The sequence below is a fragment of the Lepidochelys kempii genome, chromosome 6 (genome assembly GCF_965140285.1).
Source record: "Lepidochelys kempii isolate rLepKem1 chromosome 6, rLepKem1.hap1, whole genome shotgun sequence".
Classification (NCBI taxonomy): Eukaryota; Metazoa; Chordata; order Testudines; family Cheloniidae; genus Lepidochelys; species Lepidochelys kempii.
In genome coordinates, this window is record NC_136385.1 from 65,356,952 (window position 1) to 65,373,373 (window position 16,422).

The following is a 16,422-nucleotide window of genomic DNA, read 5'->3' on the forward strand; positions in this document are numbered from 1 at the left end:
AGGCCTAAATTTATTATAATCTCTTAAAATATTTAAATAAAAAATATGCTGAATCCATGAGTCTATCAGAGAAACTTTAGGTAAAGGCTGCTTTTCTATATAAGGAAAGAATCCGGGGAAAAATATCCAACATTTGAGGTCACGCTTTGTAAATATGGCACAATAGCTCACGTACTATATTAAGGGCTTGATCCTGTGGGGGACCCTGGGGCTGTGCTACTAGGTGCAAGAGACTGGCAAAGTCATCACAGGCGTTGGGACCCGGCCTCTGACTCCAGGAGATACCATCATCTACCTCAGAGGTGGGCAAACTATGGCCTGTGGGACCCTCTTGCCCGGCCCCTGTGCTCCTGGCCCGGGAGGTTAGCCCCCCGCACCTCCCTCGCAGCCTCAGCGCACTGCGCTGCCTGTGCAACGCTCTGGTGCTCTAGGCACTGATGCTTCAGGCAGCGCGATAAAGAGGCGGGGGGGGGGGTGGGTGGATAGAGGGCAGGGGAGTTGGGGGTTGTGGTCAGGGGGCAGGGCAGTCAGAGGGTAGAGAACAGGGGGGTTGGATGGGGCAGGGGTCCCGGGGGGAGAGTAGGAAGAAGAAGGGGTTGGATGGGGCAGCAGGGGACAGGGAGAAGAGGTGGTTGGATGAGGCAGGGGTCCTGGGGAGCAAGTCAGGAATTGGGGGGAGTGGGGGGGGTTGGATGGGGCAGCAGGGGTGGGATGTCCGGGGGTGGTCAGGGGACAGGGACAGGTTGATAGGGCAGGAGTCCCCAGGGAGCCATCGGGGGGGGGGGGGGGGGGGGTCAGATAGTAGGCAGGGGCTGGGCCACGCCTGGCTATTTGGGTAGACACAGCCTCCCCTAACCAGCCCTCCATACAATTTTGGAAACCTGATGTGGCCCTCAGGCCAAAAAGTTTGCCCGCCCTGATCAACCTCATTGGGATCACCCACTGAGCCCATCTGGATGGTCTCATACTCCTATTTTATAGCTTTTCCCTTCCTGAGCTCTGATTGGCTCAGTTCTCAAAATTATGTATATTCTTATGACTCCACCCATCATTCACCATTTTCTAACATGCTAAAAACGTACAATTAAAATGAATCTGAAAATATTTATGCTGTATAATTGCTTAAATAAATGTATACCAATAGTGTACCCTACTACATAGCAAAAAGTAGTACCCAATCTAGTGTGAAGGCTCTGTTTTAGTTGTAAATCAAACACATTTTAATGGTTATATCAACCAATAAGAATTCATCTTTCTTTAAAAAATAAAACTGAAGTACAAATGGAAAAGTTAATTAATACTGATTATTTAAATGAAGGCTTCACACTTGATGATTTAAATCAATCTACCCTGATCGGTGTAATGTCAGATTAATACAAAAGATTACCTATATTTTGCCTGTGGAGAGGGATGGGCTTTTATTTAGTAGAACTCAAAAGGTGGAGGAAAAGGAAAAAAACAAAAAACAAACAAAACTGGCAATCCTAGTCAATTTGTCCTCCTCTCCCGTCCAACTATGACAGGATCATTCCGCACCATTATGCTTTTTGTAAGGATTTGTTTAACGTTAACTTTATACCATCACCCCCACTAGCAGGGTCCCCCCATGGTGATACTTGCATAGCTTAACAGATCCCAAACTTAGACCCCCCTAGAAAAGTTTTGCTGAGGTAGCTCTACTGGGACAGGCAAAAAAGTGCTTTTACAGGTATAGCTTAAACAGGCTCTCCAAGCAAAGTGTGCTGTAATAGCAAAATCACTCTTATACCAGTATAGCTTCGTCTACGTGAGTGCTTTTACCTGTACAGAAATATTGTTTAAAAAATAAACAAAAAAAAACCAACCAAAAAAATCACCTCCCTAACCAACATTACTATACAGATACAAGTTTCTAATATAGACGTGACCTTAGGAAATTTCTCCCAAAAATGTTTGTAGCTTCACTCAGGAAGTACTATTTCATAAGCAGCCTACAAACACCGATAGAGTCGTCAGTGGGCTTAATGCTCCAAAGTATTTGACAAAGGCAGCATTTGTAGTCAGAGAAAGGGACTGGGAGGCAGGGAAACTGGGTCCTGTTGTGGGGTTTGCCACTGATTTGCTGTGGAACATTGGGCAAATCAGTAGGTGCTACTTTTCTCCTACAGAATATCAGAACAACAACTAGTCTCAGAACTTCTTTGAGAGGTTAGTTACACCAGATGCTGAATAGTGTCAAAAGCCCTATGAACATACGAGGATCAGAAAGCCAAATACTATTTAAAAAAAAACAAAAACAACCAACCTTACCTGATATGGAAATTCTGGATGTTCACATTTTTGTAGGGAGCTGTCTTCCTCTGACACCATAACAAAAGCCCTTCCTTAGCAGATGTCTCTAGAGAGAAAGCAAAAGAGACACAGATTAACCTATTTTTTCCTGGAATTTTCTGATCCCTTGCATAGGCTGTAAAACAGTGTTTCCAATTCATTCTGACCCAGTGTCTTTGTTCGAACCAGCAGTGAGGCATACCTCTGTTTCTCATTTAACTTCCTTCTTCTAGGATGAATCTCTTATGCAGGTTTCTGATTTCTTACCATTATTTCTCTCAGGGTAGGTCTACCTGGCATTTTGGAGCTAGCTGCCTAGCACGGGTCGATATTTCCATGCAATACCATAGATCAGCCAGCAGGAAATGTCCTAGAGTCCAAGATCCACTGCACATTGCCAGGTTTAACCTTTCCCCTTTCCTTCCCGACTTCTCTGAAATACACTCCAAGGAGCAGCATATGAAGACTCCCAGGATATCCATATCAAGCCATGAACTGGCCAGCAAGGATGGTCAGAGTTCAGGGCAGGTTGGATCTCAGGGCCCCATTGTGTCATCCAGGGTATGTCCTCTGCTGATTCAGTTACCCCTGAAACTGGATCTCCTTTGCGGCAAGGCACACAGCTATTTGTTCCCCAACCAAAGCCACCTTCGCTCATTCTTGAACAGCAGATGGAGGCTCTGAGATTTACCTTCCACAGAGATATCCTGAATGGCAAAGCGAAGGATGATGGTCCAGATCATTCCAAGTGTCATTTTAACATTTCCATCCACAATTTCTGCAGAAAAAAACAAAATCATTATGTCGTGTGCGCAAACCCCAGTGGAAGCCTGACCAAGGAAACACAGGGAGCTTTATCTTTTACAGATCTAAGAGCTGGACTTCCATCTGATGAATGTTTCCAGCAGGGTAAGGTTCTCAAGTTAAATTTATACAGCCCGGCAGGCTCTCCACAAACTCCATTGATATATCTCAATCCTACTACGGAGCTTTTAAGTAGATGCTGACAATACAACAGCTTATCTACATGGGAAAGTTATATTGGTATCTGGTAAGGAGTGCATTCAAACCACTATAGCTATACTGGTGTAACTTCCCAAGTGGACACTCTTATTTCAGTATAAGAATGCCTTTTTCTGGTTTCGCTTATGTCATTTAGAGCTTGGTCTATGCTACAAAGTTTTTCAGCACAACAATGGTGACGAGGAGTCTGGTCCAAAAATCTCCCTTGCTGACATAGCTATGCCAGCAAAAGCCACAGCGTAAATTCAACTATGTCGACAGGGAAGTGCCTCTGTCAGCACAGCTAATGTCATTTGAGGAGCTGGCTTAGCTAGCAGAACTATGCTTTTGGCCAACATATACATTGCATCTCCACTAAGGGGGTTTGCTAGCATAGCTATAATGGCCAGGGCTCTGTAGAGTAAACAAGCCTTTAGAATCTGTTTAAGCTAAACTGAAAAAGTTTATCTTAAAAGTTACTCATATCCCAGAACAAGAGTGTCCACGCAGAGGAGTTATATACCTGATGCAACTACAGCAGTTTAAAATACCAGTATAATTATACCAGTGTATGTGGTGAATCTTTACCGTGTAACTAAACCCTAAGAGCTAGTGTTGTGGACAAATACCCACCAAGATTATAAATGAAACATGGCTAGTTCCTGGGTAAGTGCAGGTCTTCAGACTGCATCTATGTAGGGCTACTTTCAGATATATAATTGCCAAAAACCATCAGAAGCATGTCGCCATCAAAGTGCATACACCTTGCATACACATCTGGCTGCAGATGCAGCAAAAGGCACATGTTATACTCCACTCAAGCAGAATATTAACTTAAGATGTGAAGCAGATTGTACTTTATTGCTCACTGGACCCTTTTGCAATGCAAATCGGCAAGTGATCAACAACTCATGGGCTTTAGAAACAGACCCCATGCATGCATGAGACATAATCCGTTTAGAATTTGGGATAAAGTTCTGGAGAGTAGCAGCTGGTTCAGAAAGAGTTTGCAATTGCTTGTGGATTAGTGCCAAGTAATACAAATGACGTACCACATAGCTGTTTCTAATGCTCTGACCCTTGACAGGGAAAAAGATTCCACACCATTTAAGAGGAAAACATTGTCAACGTTTTTAAAAAGCCACTTTAGGATACCTAGCCTCTGGCACTAGCACTAGACATTACAAAACTGAAAGAATCACATATAATGTATGCCACCAACTATTTTTGGACAGTGAAACTAAACTAGTCAGTTTCTCCTTTTTGTTCTACTGCTATTTCCTGCATTGCATGGGAAATGTTTGAGACGCAATCAACTTTAAAATGACTAGAAACGTCTTTCTAATTTAAGGTTTCAGAGTGGTAGCTGTGTTAGTCTGTATCAGCAAAAACAATGAGGAGTCCTTATGGTACCTTAGAGACTAATAAATGTATTTGGGCTAGAACCCACTTCATCTGCCCACGAAAGCTTATGCCCAAATAAATTTGTTAGTCTCTAAGGTACGACAAGGACTCCTCGTTGTTTTTTCTAATTTAAGACGTCTAAAGAAAAGGGTTGGATAAACCTATTGTTTTGGGCCTAAGCCTAACAAAAGAGCTGGCAGAGTTAGTCTTTGCCCCGTGCAAACCCCTTGTGTAGCTGTCTCACACTGGTGCAAGCGAGGCTCGCATTGGTTGCGGCTGCTAACCCTCCTGATTTTATTGTGAGACCCACAATACTTGGCTTTTCTCTCGTAGCCAGCTACTGGAGTCATGGGATTGCATGGGAATCTTGGCTTTCATTTTAAAGAAAGAAAAAAAAAAAGTAAGCCCGTGCGGTTGCAGATAAAAGTTGGAAAGCATGATCTTTAAAGGTTCCAAAACCAGAAGGCAAATAAAAAGAACCCCAAATCCATTATTTTGGAAGGCTCATGATTTCAAACCAATCTTGTGATTTTTGAATGCATGAGATTGGCAATTCTGCTGATATGACAATCCCTTGTACTTTACAAGGGTAAACCTCATGGATGCAATCCCTATTTTGCAATGGAGAAGCAGGTCTACAATAAGGGTTTGTACTGATAGAGATTTCCCAATTTTTGACAAATCCTAAAACAGATATGCTGTCACATTCCCCTCCACCCCTCTTCCCCACACATCTCCCCACTCACAATACATTAATGGACTATGGTGCCGATCTAGGATGGAATCTTTCTAGTAGTAGACTCTCAATGCCCAGGAAAAATATGCATAGAACTTTGTTATAGCACAAAAGAGCATGACCATGTGTTGTATTCACACTCCTGACCAGTTTCCACAAGCAAGTTTGCTCATTGCTAGATTTCCTTGCAAATTAAATTCCTGTAGGATTGTTTTAGTTGGTTGGTTGGGGTTGGGTTTTGTTTTGTTTTTTGGGGGGGGGGTGCAGGGGGAAGAGAGAGGAGGAACATAAGAATGGCCATACTGGGACAGATCAATGGTCCAACTAGCCCAGTATCCTGTCTTCCGACAGTGGCCAATGACAAACGCTTCAAAGGGCATGAACAGAAAAAGGCAGTCATCAAGTAATCCATCCCGTCATTCAGTCCCAGCATCTGGCAGTCAGAGGCCTAGGAACACCCGGAACATGGAGATAGCATCCCTGAACATCCTGGCTAATAGCCATTGATGGACCTATCCTCCATGAACTTATCTAATTCTATTTTGAACCCAGTTATACTTTTGGCCTTCACAACATCCCCTGGCAATGAATTCTGCAGACTGACTGTCCGTTGTGTGAAGAATTATTTCCTTTTGTTTGTATTAATTTTATTGGGTGACCCCTGGTTCTTGTGTTATATGAAGGAATAAATAACACTGCCTTATTCACTTCTCCACACCATTCAGGGTGTTATAGACCTCTATCATTACCCCCCCACCCCCGTCATCTCTTATTGGCCTGTAATTGTCAGGATCACCTCTAGCATCACATTATTTATCCTCCAGTCATCTAGTAAAGAAGCTTATTTAAGTGATAGGTTACATACCACAGTTATTAGTTCTGCAATTTCACATTTGAGTTCCTTCAGAACACTCGGGTGAATACCATCTGGTCCTGGTGACTTATTACTGTTTAATTTATCAATTTGTTCCAAAGCCTCCTCTATTGACACCTCACTTGGGACAGTTCCTCAGATTTGTCATCTAAAAAGAATGGCTCAGGTTTGGGAATTGCCCTCACATCCTCTCAGTGAAGACCAATACAAAGAATTCATTTAGCTTCTCCGCAATGGCCTTATCATCCTTGACTGCTTCTTTAGCACCTCAATTGTCCAGCAGCCCCACTGATTGGTTGGCTGGCTTCCTGCTTCTGGTTTACTTAAATAATTTTTTGCTGTTTGAAATTTTTCAGTCTTTTGTTAGTTGCTCTTCAAATTCTTTTTTGACCTGCCTAATTATACTGTTACACTTCACTTGCCAGAGTTTAGGCCCCTTTCTATTTTCCTCAGTAGGATTTGACTTCCAGTTTTTAAAGGATGCCTTTTTGCCTGTAACTGCTTCTTTTACTTTGTTGTTTAGCCATGGCAGCTTATTTTTGGTCTTCTTGCTATTCTTTTTAATGTGGGATATACATTTAAATTTGAGCCTCTATTGTGGCGTTTTAAAAAAATTTCCAAGCAGCTTAGAGGCATTTCACTCTTGTAACTGTTCCTTTTAATTTCCATTTAACTAGCTTCCTCATTTTTGTGTAGTTCCCCTTTTTGAAGTTAAGTGCTACTCTGGTGGGCTTCTTTGTTATCTGCCCCCTCCAAGGATGTTTAATTTAATTATAGTATAGTCACTATGACCAAGCAGCTTAGCCATATTCACCTCTTGGACCAGATCCCGTGCTCCACTTAGGACTAAATCAAGAAAGCCCTCTCCTCTTGTGGATTCCAGGACTAGCTGCTCCAAAAAGCAGTCATTAGTGGTGTCAAGAAACTTTATCTCAGCATCCCGTCCTGAGGTGACACGTACCCAATCAACATGGGGATAGTTGAAATTCTCCATTATTGCCGATTTTCCATTTTTATAGCCTTTCTAATCTCCCTGAGCATTTCACAATCACCATCAACATCCCCGTCAGCTAGTTGGTAGCATATCACTACTGCTATACTCTTATTATTCAAGCATGGAATTTCCATCTAGAGAGATTTTATGATACAGTTTGATTCATATAAAATTGTTACGATATTTGACTCTATGCTTTCTTTCACATATAGTGCCACTCTCAGGAAGTGCGGGGAGAGGGGGGAAAAGAATAAAAAATATGATGTGAAATAGTTTACAGCAAGTTTTTCCAGTCATAAGATATTAGTATTTTGAAGAGCTCCAGGACACAGTCAATTTAACACACTTCCCTTTGAGTATTTTTGTACTTTTGTTACAAACGATGTCTACAACCTGAGATGCCTGCAGTTCAGAAAGAATGAAGGAAAATAGCACCATTGTGTTCAGTTTGTTTATCTGATACATCTGACAGCATTTTCTGTGGGTTTTTCCAAAACAAGAGGAGAGAAACATTTGGGGAAAAAACACAACTAAGAGTGTAAAGACCACAGGAGTTGGCAGGAGGACACAGGAGAAGGTTTAAGACCTGAAACTCCTGCTAGTTTTTTATTTTAGTTGACTCCAGTTCAACTTATGGCATCTTTTAATCCTGAAAGTGCTTTACAAACACTAACAAAATCAATCAAAACCATGAGGTAGGTAATTAATATTACCATTTTAAAGACTTTCTGATACAATTTACATAATTGCTGCTCTGAGCAAAGAGCGGGCAGGCAGACACCCTTCCCTTCTAGAGCACAAGTACATCCTCCAGCACTTTGGGTACAAATTTGGCCAGCTTACTGAAAGAAGCCAGTGGTCACACCTACTCCAATGAAGCTATCTGATCTTAGCCCATTCACTCTCCTACAGCTTTCAGAGTGGTAGCCGTGTTAGTCTGTATCAGCAAAAACAACAAGGAGTACTTGTGGCACCTTAGAGACTAACAGGAGCTCTCTCTCTATCAAGCATTCTTAAAACTGCAATACCCACCTGCTGAAGTGAAGAAACAGACTGTCAGAGCCAGAAGAGTACCCAGAAGTCACCTACTACAGGACAGGCCCAACAAAGAAAGTAACAGAACGCCACTAGCCGTCACCTTCAGCCCCCAACTAAAACCTCTCCAGTGCACCAAGGATCTACAACCTATCCTGAAGGACGATCCCTCACTCTCACAGATCTTGGGAGACAGACCAGTCCTCGCTTACAGACAGCCCCTCAACCTGAAGCAAATACTCCCCAGCAGCCACACACCACACAACAAAAACACTAACCCAGGAACCGATCCTTGCAACAAAGCCCGTTGCCAACTCTGTCCACATATCTATTCAAGGGACACCATCATAGGACCTAATCACATCAGCCACACCATCAGGGACTTGTTCACCTGCACATCTACCAATGTGATATATGCCATCATGTGCCAGCAATGCCCCTCTGCCATGTACATTGGTCAAACTGGACCGTCTCTACGCAAAAGAATAAATGGACACAAATCAGACGTCAAGAATGATAACATTCAAAAACCAGTCGGAGAACACTTCAACCACCCTGGACACTCAATTACAGACCTAAAAGTCACAATTCTTCAACAAAAAAACTTCAAAAACAGACTCCAATGAGAAACTGCAGAACTGGAATTAATTTGCAAACTGGACACCATTAAATTAGGCTTGAATAAAGACTGGAAGTGTTTACATTACACAAACTAAAAACTCTTTCCCCATGCTTATTTTTCCCCTACAGTTACTCACACCTTCTTGTCAACTGTTTGAAATGGGCCATCCTGATTATCACTACAAACGTTTTTTTTTCTCCTGCTGATAATAGCCCACCTTAAGTGATTAGTCTCATTAAAGTTGGTATGGCAACCCCCATTTTTTCCATGTTCTCTGTATAAGATATATAGATATATTCCTACTGTATTTTCCACTGCATGCATCTAATGAAGTAGGTGTTGGCTTATGCCCAAATAAATTTGTTAAGTCTCTAAGGTGCCACAAGTACTCCTTGTTCTCTCTCCTACAGCTGTGTTCCTAGTGCCCAGGGTACGCTGCAAGTTCATTCCACTATAGGATTCATGTGGTGCCCTTGGACTATCGCTGTTTCTAACATAAGGGAGCAAAGCTCACAGTGCAGCATGGAGTTGCTGGTTCCACACTACAAAGAGAGAATCTTTGACACCATAGAAGTGACAAAGGAGTTAAATGTAATCATTCAGAGCAACCTCACACTTGTTTAATTAAAGGCTCTGGATGTTTGCTCCCCATCAGCCCAGCTAACACGGAACAGTTTGAGAGCAGTTTCTATGGGACATTATAAAAAGAAAAGGAGTACTTGTGGCACCTTAGAGACTAACCAATTTATTTGAGCATGAGCTTTCGTGAGCTACAGCTCACTTCGCTCATGCTCAAATAAATTGGTTAGTCTCTAAGGTGCCACAAGTACTCCTTTTCTTTTTGCAAAGACAGACTAACACGGCTGTTACTCTGAAACCTGTGGGATATTATAGGGCTCATGATCAGATCAGAGAGTGCCTCCTGCTGTGTAACCAATTGCCTGATTAGGCTTTGTAACGCTTTTCTGAGGTGTGAGTGCTATAAGAATTATTTGCACACTTCCGCTAGTAACACCAAGCGGCTGTTCTAAACCGTAACCGCAAGTGCATGTTATTCATGTGATTTAAACTGATCTATACCCATATTGAATGTGAGACTAAAACAGATGAGGCATTGCTGCTAATGGCAGGAAATGTTTTGCACCAGTAAATGCACTTCCATTTGACCCCCATTATTACACCATGCACTCTTAACAAGATATGCAAAAATTACAGCACCTCCATCCATTTGTTTGGCAGCCAATTAAAGGCTGACAAATAGTCACTCTTCAGGAATAAGACTGGCTGGCTCTGGAGATCTGGAGTTTGAAATGCCATCACCCTTTTCATATGCATAATCCAGGAATCCTGACCCTCTGGATAACATAGGTACCATGCTCTCTTCTTCTCTCCTAACCTCAGTGGTAAGAAGCAGGGTCAAAATAATTAATTTTCCCTCCTGGCCATTTATACGAGTCACCTGCCAGAACACAGCCACTGCAAAAGCAGTTTGCTGCTGTCTGGATAATTGGCAGGATAGGATACAATCAGGAAGTTAAATAGACACCACTCTGACAAGTGTCCATCAACATGCCAGCATTGATCAAAATGAGGCACATTAAAAGGCAATGAGCCCTGAGGTCACTCCCACGTTTTATTAATCTTAACAGGACAAATAAAAAATATAGAACAGCCTTCAAGCAGAGGTCTATAGGAGGCACACTACTACTGATGGACTGGGACAGATCAATTCCGAGGACAGACCATTGGGCATCAGCCATGTGGGTATGCATGCCACACAGCCCTTTCACATGCTCACCCAGTTCCCCAACTGCGGCGGGCAGGAGGTGGAGATAAAGATAACCTGTTTTGTAAATGCTGAAGTGCAGAGGTCTCCTTGCTTTCTCTTTCCGCTGCTCATGAACTGACACAAACCCTTACTCTGCTTTCTGTCTGCAGGTCTGTGCTGTCCAGGATTTAAGCAGACATCTTGCTCAGATGGCACCTTTTATATTGTTGCATTCCTTGAGCCGGATTTTCATCTCTCTTACACTGATTTAAATCAGGAGTAATTCCACTGAAGCCAGAGTTACACTGGGTTACACAAAAGAAGAATCAAGCCTCGCATGTTTAAGAAATGGATTGTTTTCGGTCTACACTGGAGATGCAAGTACAGTAATGCAAGTAGTGAGGAGTTAAAGTTGGCCCTCTTGAACTTGACTGAATCCTGATATCATACCCAATGTGGAATCTATTACATCAAAGAAAGACCTCTGCAGAATGAGATTTTTAATGTCAAAGAAAGAAACATTTGGAAGTCACTCCTGGCTACAACACCCTTGACCCAGATTTTTACAGCTGTCTGGTACTGCGAGTGCCCCAATCAGACAGACTCCAATTAAGTCATTTTTAAAGGTTAACAGTGATGCTTGAGGTTACCAGTTGAAGATAGTTGTAAAAGCTGTGGTTAGGTTTCACTGGTTATTCCTTTTGCTTACAATGCATTTCATTCAGCTTCGACAAGGAAAAGCAGCCAGCTCTGTTACTGTTTATAAAGAAGTCAATTCCATTTTCTGGTTCATGTGCACCAACACAATGCTTTGTTTGGCTTGTAAATACCAGAGAATATTTGTTGGAATGTAAGAAAAATATCATGGAAAATATTACCATTGGCCTTGTGTCTGATAAAACCAAGACTGCCCCCCTGCCCCCTCCCCCCTGCCGATTCCCACCCCCCAGGATTTCACATCTGCACAGTCCTGAGAATCAGCGTGGGGTGGGCTCAATATCCAAGCCTGCTCTCCCTCTTGCCCCCCCGGACCTCCCCACCATGTGGGGCCAGGAATCAGTGTGGGGTGGATTCAATATCCAAGCCTGCTCCCTCTCTTCCACCCCCAGACCTCCCCACCATGTGGGGCCAGGAATCAGTGTGGGGAGGGCTCCTTCTCCAATGCTTGCTCCCTCCCGCACCTAGAGCGCCAGGCCAGGAATCAGTGTGGGGCTCAGCCGTCACCAAAGAATATTTTCATCATTTGCCCATGCTTGACCGTTTCCCATGGATTTCTTCCTGGGCTTGCTTTTTTGGAAGGGGGTGGGAAACAATTCTGTCTAATTTAATAAATAGGTTTAGACACAGATAAGGGCAATAACAAACTGCTGCTTAATACAGATATACAGAGAGAGAGCATGCATGCCTGGTATCAGGTCCTTTGGATGCCACATGGCAGCCTTACTCTGAGACTGGCAGGACTGTTTTAGGGTGAGAAATGCACTTGCCTGGCCAAAGTTTCCCCCCCTTTTGTAGTAAGCTACTTGGATAACTTCGTAGCTCAGTCCCACCTGCTTGAGGAGTTTATGGTTTGTTTTCCTGAGCTGTGTTAGTTGCATTTTGACTGCCTCATGGTTTTTATTTTCTAGTTTGCTGATGTGTTGACTTTTTGAAGTCTTAATTTAGGCTATTAAAATACCTGCACCGGAAAGCTCATAATCCCTTCAGTGGGCAGAGTTACTGTCACACCAGGGACATTAACAGCAGAGGCCCATTTTTAATGCTGATGTATATGCATTTCACTTAGCACCTAGACCTTCTTACTCCATGAACTGCAGTCCTTTGGGCTAAGCCTCACCACATATTCGGTGGCAAAAAACTACTTTACTGTAGTTTTTAGGTTGCTTGGTGGTTACAGCAAAACTCAAATATCTGAAAACCAGGAAAGTTAAGGCAGCCCATAAACCTTAACTCTGCGTTTCTTGATTTTCAGAAGTTTGAGTGTCTCTCGACTCAGCGTTCTGCAAGGGGACGACCTACCTACCACCAAGCAGCCCTAACTCTGCATGGGCGCAGGGCTGGTCTACGCCTACAATGCTACAGCGGCGCAGCTGCACCGCTGCTGCTGTTGCACTTCAGCGAAGGAACTACCTACGCCAAAGGGAGGGCTTCTCCCATGTAGCTGGGTCAGCTGGAAAATTCACCCATTGGCCTTGTGCTGTCTTCAGAGCACCTCCCAAACCATGCGGCTGACCCATTCAAAGCATCCCCTTCTCCAACCTAGCCCCCTCCCGTACTATACCCTCCGCTTCCCACTGCAAGCCCTAAAGTCTTCACTCCCTGCTCTGCAAACGTTTCTATGCGAGTTACCTCCCATTTCTGTAACCACATTCACCTCCAGGGCCTGGAGTGAAGGGTAATTATGTTACCATGGAATAGTGTTGTGATACAGGAAGGCTGGGGTGCAGGGTGGTTGGAATCCACTGGCAAAGCTGGAGGTGCAGGGGATGGAGTACCCTGGCAGAGCTAAAGGTGCCATACCCCTCCTCACCTGAGCCCCCAACCTCTCTCACTTCCCTACCATCCATCCCCCTCCCCTCACTGCAGCCCCAAACCCCTCTCCTCCTATTCCCCCACTTCTCAGCCCCCAATATCCCGGCTCCTCCCAGGAATCTTTCATATGTCTATTTTTTCCCCAAACACTTTGATTACATTCCTCCAGTACAAAACTGCCACCATGACTCACAAAACTGTAACTGATGTCAGGTTGCATCTACAACTCGTTTTATCTTAGGTGGGGGTCTGATTAACTTATCCTTAGATATATTAAATGAAGGTTGAGTTCACAGCCATCAAGAGGTCTGTGATTCATCCAGTAATTAGTGCCTTTCAGTTTAAGAGTACAAGGTAGCAGAAGGAAACCTTTCCTGGGGTGGGGGCACCTGGCCTGTAATTTAGGAACCCATTGGTCAAATTACCCCAAATCTGGATTACTAACCCTGTGCAAAAACACATACTGAGAAACTTTTTTTAAAATAGCTACTGGGGGGAGGGGCTTATAAGCTCCAGAATCCCTGGCTCAAAGGATTCCAAATTTGGGTCACTAATCCTATTCTGAACCCTCCTGAGGCACACCAACATTCAAAGAAATCTAACTCAGCATGTCAATTTTAGAGGCCTTAGGTCAACTTTTAAACAGATATCAGGATGCAACCCTAAGTACGGCGGTGCTCCCTCACCACTATAAATAGTTAAATTATTGTGGCATAGCTGAAATACAACTCCATGCTCATGCAGTGATCACTTAGGCTTGGTTATAGCTTGTGCTGTCGTTAAAGAACACGTACCAGCTTTCTGGATAGAGATCAGCCAATCTTCAGTCCTAACTTTCAGCACCCCCTGCTACCTTAGTCCCAGCCTCCCCACAGATTCAGATACTGGCACATATAGACCAAGGAAGAATTTAAATTAGTACGCCAGCTAGTCCCACACTGGTTTTGAATTGATCTCTGTTTTCTGCACCTGCTTCACCTGAGGAGAGGATCTGACAATCACAGGTTTCAGAGTAACAGCCGTGTTAGTCTGTATTCGCAAAAAGAAAAGGAGGACTTGTGGCACCTTAGAGACTAACCAATTTATTAGAGCATAAGCTTTCGTGAGCTACAGCTCACTTCCTCAGATGCATATCGTGGAAACTGCAGCAGGCTTTATATATACACAGAGAATATGAAACAATACCTCCTCCCACCCCACTGTCCTGCTGGTAATAGCTTATCTAAAGTGATCATCAGGTGGGCCATTTCCAGCACAAATCCAGGTTTTCTCACCCTCCACCCCCCCACACACAAATTCACTCTCCTGCTGGTGATAGCCCATCCAAAGTGACAACTCTTTACACAATGTGCATGACAATCAAGTTGGGCTATTTCCTGCACAAATCCAGGTTTTCTCACATTCCCCCCCACCCCCATACTCAGAGTGAGTTTGTGTGTGTATGGGGGTGGGGGGATGTGAGAAAACCTGGATTTGTGCAGGAAATAGCCCAACTTTATTATCATGCACATTGTGTAAAGAGTTGTCACTTTGGATGGGCTATCACCAGCAGGAGAGTGAATTTGTGTGTGGGGGGGTGGAGGGTGAGAAAACCTGGATTTGTGCTGGAAATGGCCCACCTGATGATCACTTTAGATAAGCTATTACCAGCAGGACAGTGGGGTGGGAGGAGGTATTGTTTCATATTCTCTGTGTATATATAAAGCCTGCTGCAGTTTCCACGATATGCATCTGAGGAAGTGAGCTGTAGCTCACGAAAGCTTATGCTCAAATAAATTGGTTAGTCTCTAAGGTGCCACAAGTACTCCTTTTCTTTTGACAATCACAGGCTTTCCACAGTCCTGTACCAGATAGTTTTATCTGCACCTCATTTCTTCAGAGTATAAGCAGAAACAGCTCTTTTGATTATCATAAGCAAGGCCATTCCCTTGATGACATCAATGGCCAGATATTGGTTGGGTCAGTAATTCGGCCAGCTGCAATCGTCACCCTATTGGTTAAGCAAACAAAATGGAACAAATGCAACTACTTAGCTGCCAAGCAGAAAGGGAGGAGGATGCAGATATCTTTCGAAGAAATAAAGAGATGAAGGAAATGCCCCACCTAAAGAGGAAGGATGGATTGTGGCCAAACCAATGGAGAAGGCAATTGAGGAGATCTGGGTGTGACAGTTTTGGGAAACTGCCTATATGAACTTACGAATTCCTGTATGATTTTATGAACTCTATTTTCTTATATGTCTTCCACTAATGATGGTCATATTAGATTACATCATCCCCATTGTGTTGGGGGGGAGGGGAGGGGGGAGTGTGACACATCTAAGCATCTAGAAAAGGAGTACTTGTGGCACCTTAGAGACTAACCAATTTATTTGAGCATAAGCTTTCGTGAGCTACAGCTCACTTCATCAGATGCATACTGTGGAAAATCATCTGTCCCTGAATTCAAGTGTCATTAAAGGCCATCAGTAATTGATTAACCTTGCCTTAACAGAACAATGGGGACTACTGGCCAAAGACTCTTCACTTGCTAATGACAACTACTGTAGCAAACAGAGGATGCTGGCAGCTGCAGCTCAGAGGTCAGATCAGAGAATGGAAAAACCCCAGGGAGGAGACAAGGTGTTAGAATCTGCTATTAAAAGGAGATACTCCCACTAACAAGGAGAGACCAGAAGAGAAGACCTGGCAGGAGGAGAAGCTGTGGTACAGAAGGATCCTGGATTCCCTGTAGGACACTAATACCCAAAGGACTCTCGGGAGAAAACTGAGGGCGGGACTTGAGTGCGTGTATTTCTTATCCTTCCATAGATCTGTATATCTCTATGAGCCAAGTGTGCGGGCTTAGAGGTGCTTTTGCAAAGTCTCTGTGTTACTTGCTTTAACTGTCACAAAGTCCCCAAAGGGTGAAACTGTAAAGTAGAGTACACCACCTCTGCTGATGGAGTTCTGGAGAGGGTATGAGAGATCTACCAATGAGACTTGGGTGGGGGGTCCACCCTGATCTTGGGGCCTAGGGCTGCTGGGTCCACACCAAGGAGGGGTACTAGTATTGGGTACACGTACTCCAGGGACGTGCCTGAAAGGCCAGACTCTCAGACAGCATCTGGATGTTGCTCAGAGTCACTAATCTTAAAACACATGGG

The 16,422-nt window shown here is 43.7% G+C and overlaps 1 protein-coding gene across 8 annotated transcripts in view; it reads right to left on the reverse strand.

Annotated features, from left to right (window-relative positions):
* Nucleotides 1-16,422, reverse strand: part of ACTN1 (actinin alpha 1) — a 130,742-nt gene that overhangs the window by 45,323 nt on the left and 68,997 nt on the right. For all 8 annotated transcript variants that reach the window (XM_073348446.2, XM_073348444.2, XM_078853315.1 and 5 more), the window contains exons 4-5: nt 3,002-3,088; nt 2,290-2,377 (exon numbers count right to left, since the gene is read on the reverse strand). In XM_073348446.2, coding sequence (XP_073204547.1) covers nt 2,290-2,377; nt 3,002-3,088 — 175 coding nt within the window. The remainder of the gene's footprint in view (nt 1-2,289; nt 2,378-3,001; nt 3,089-16,422) is intronic.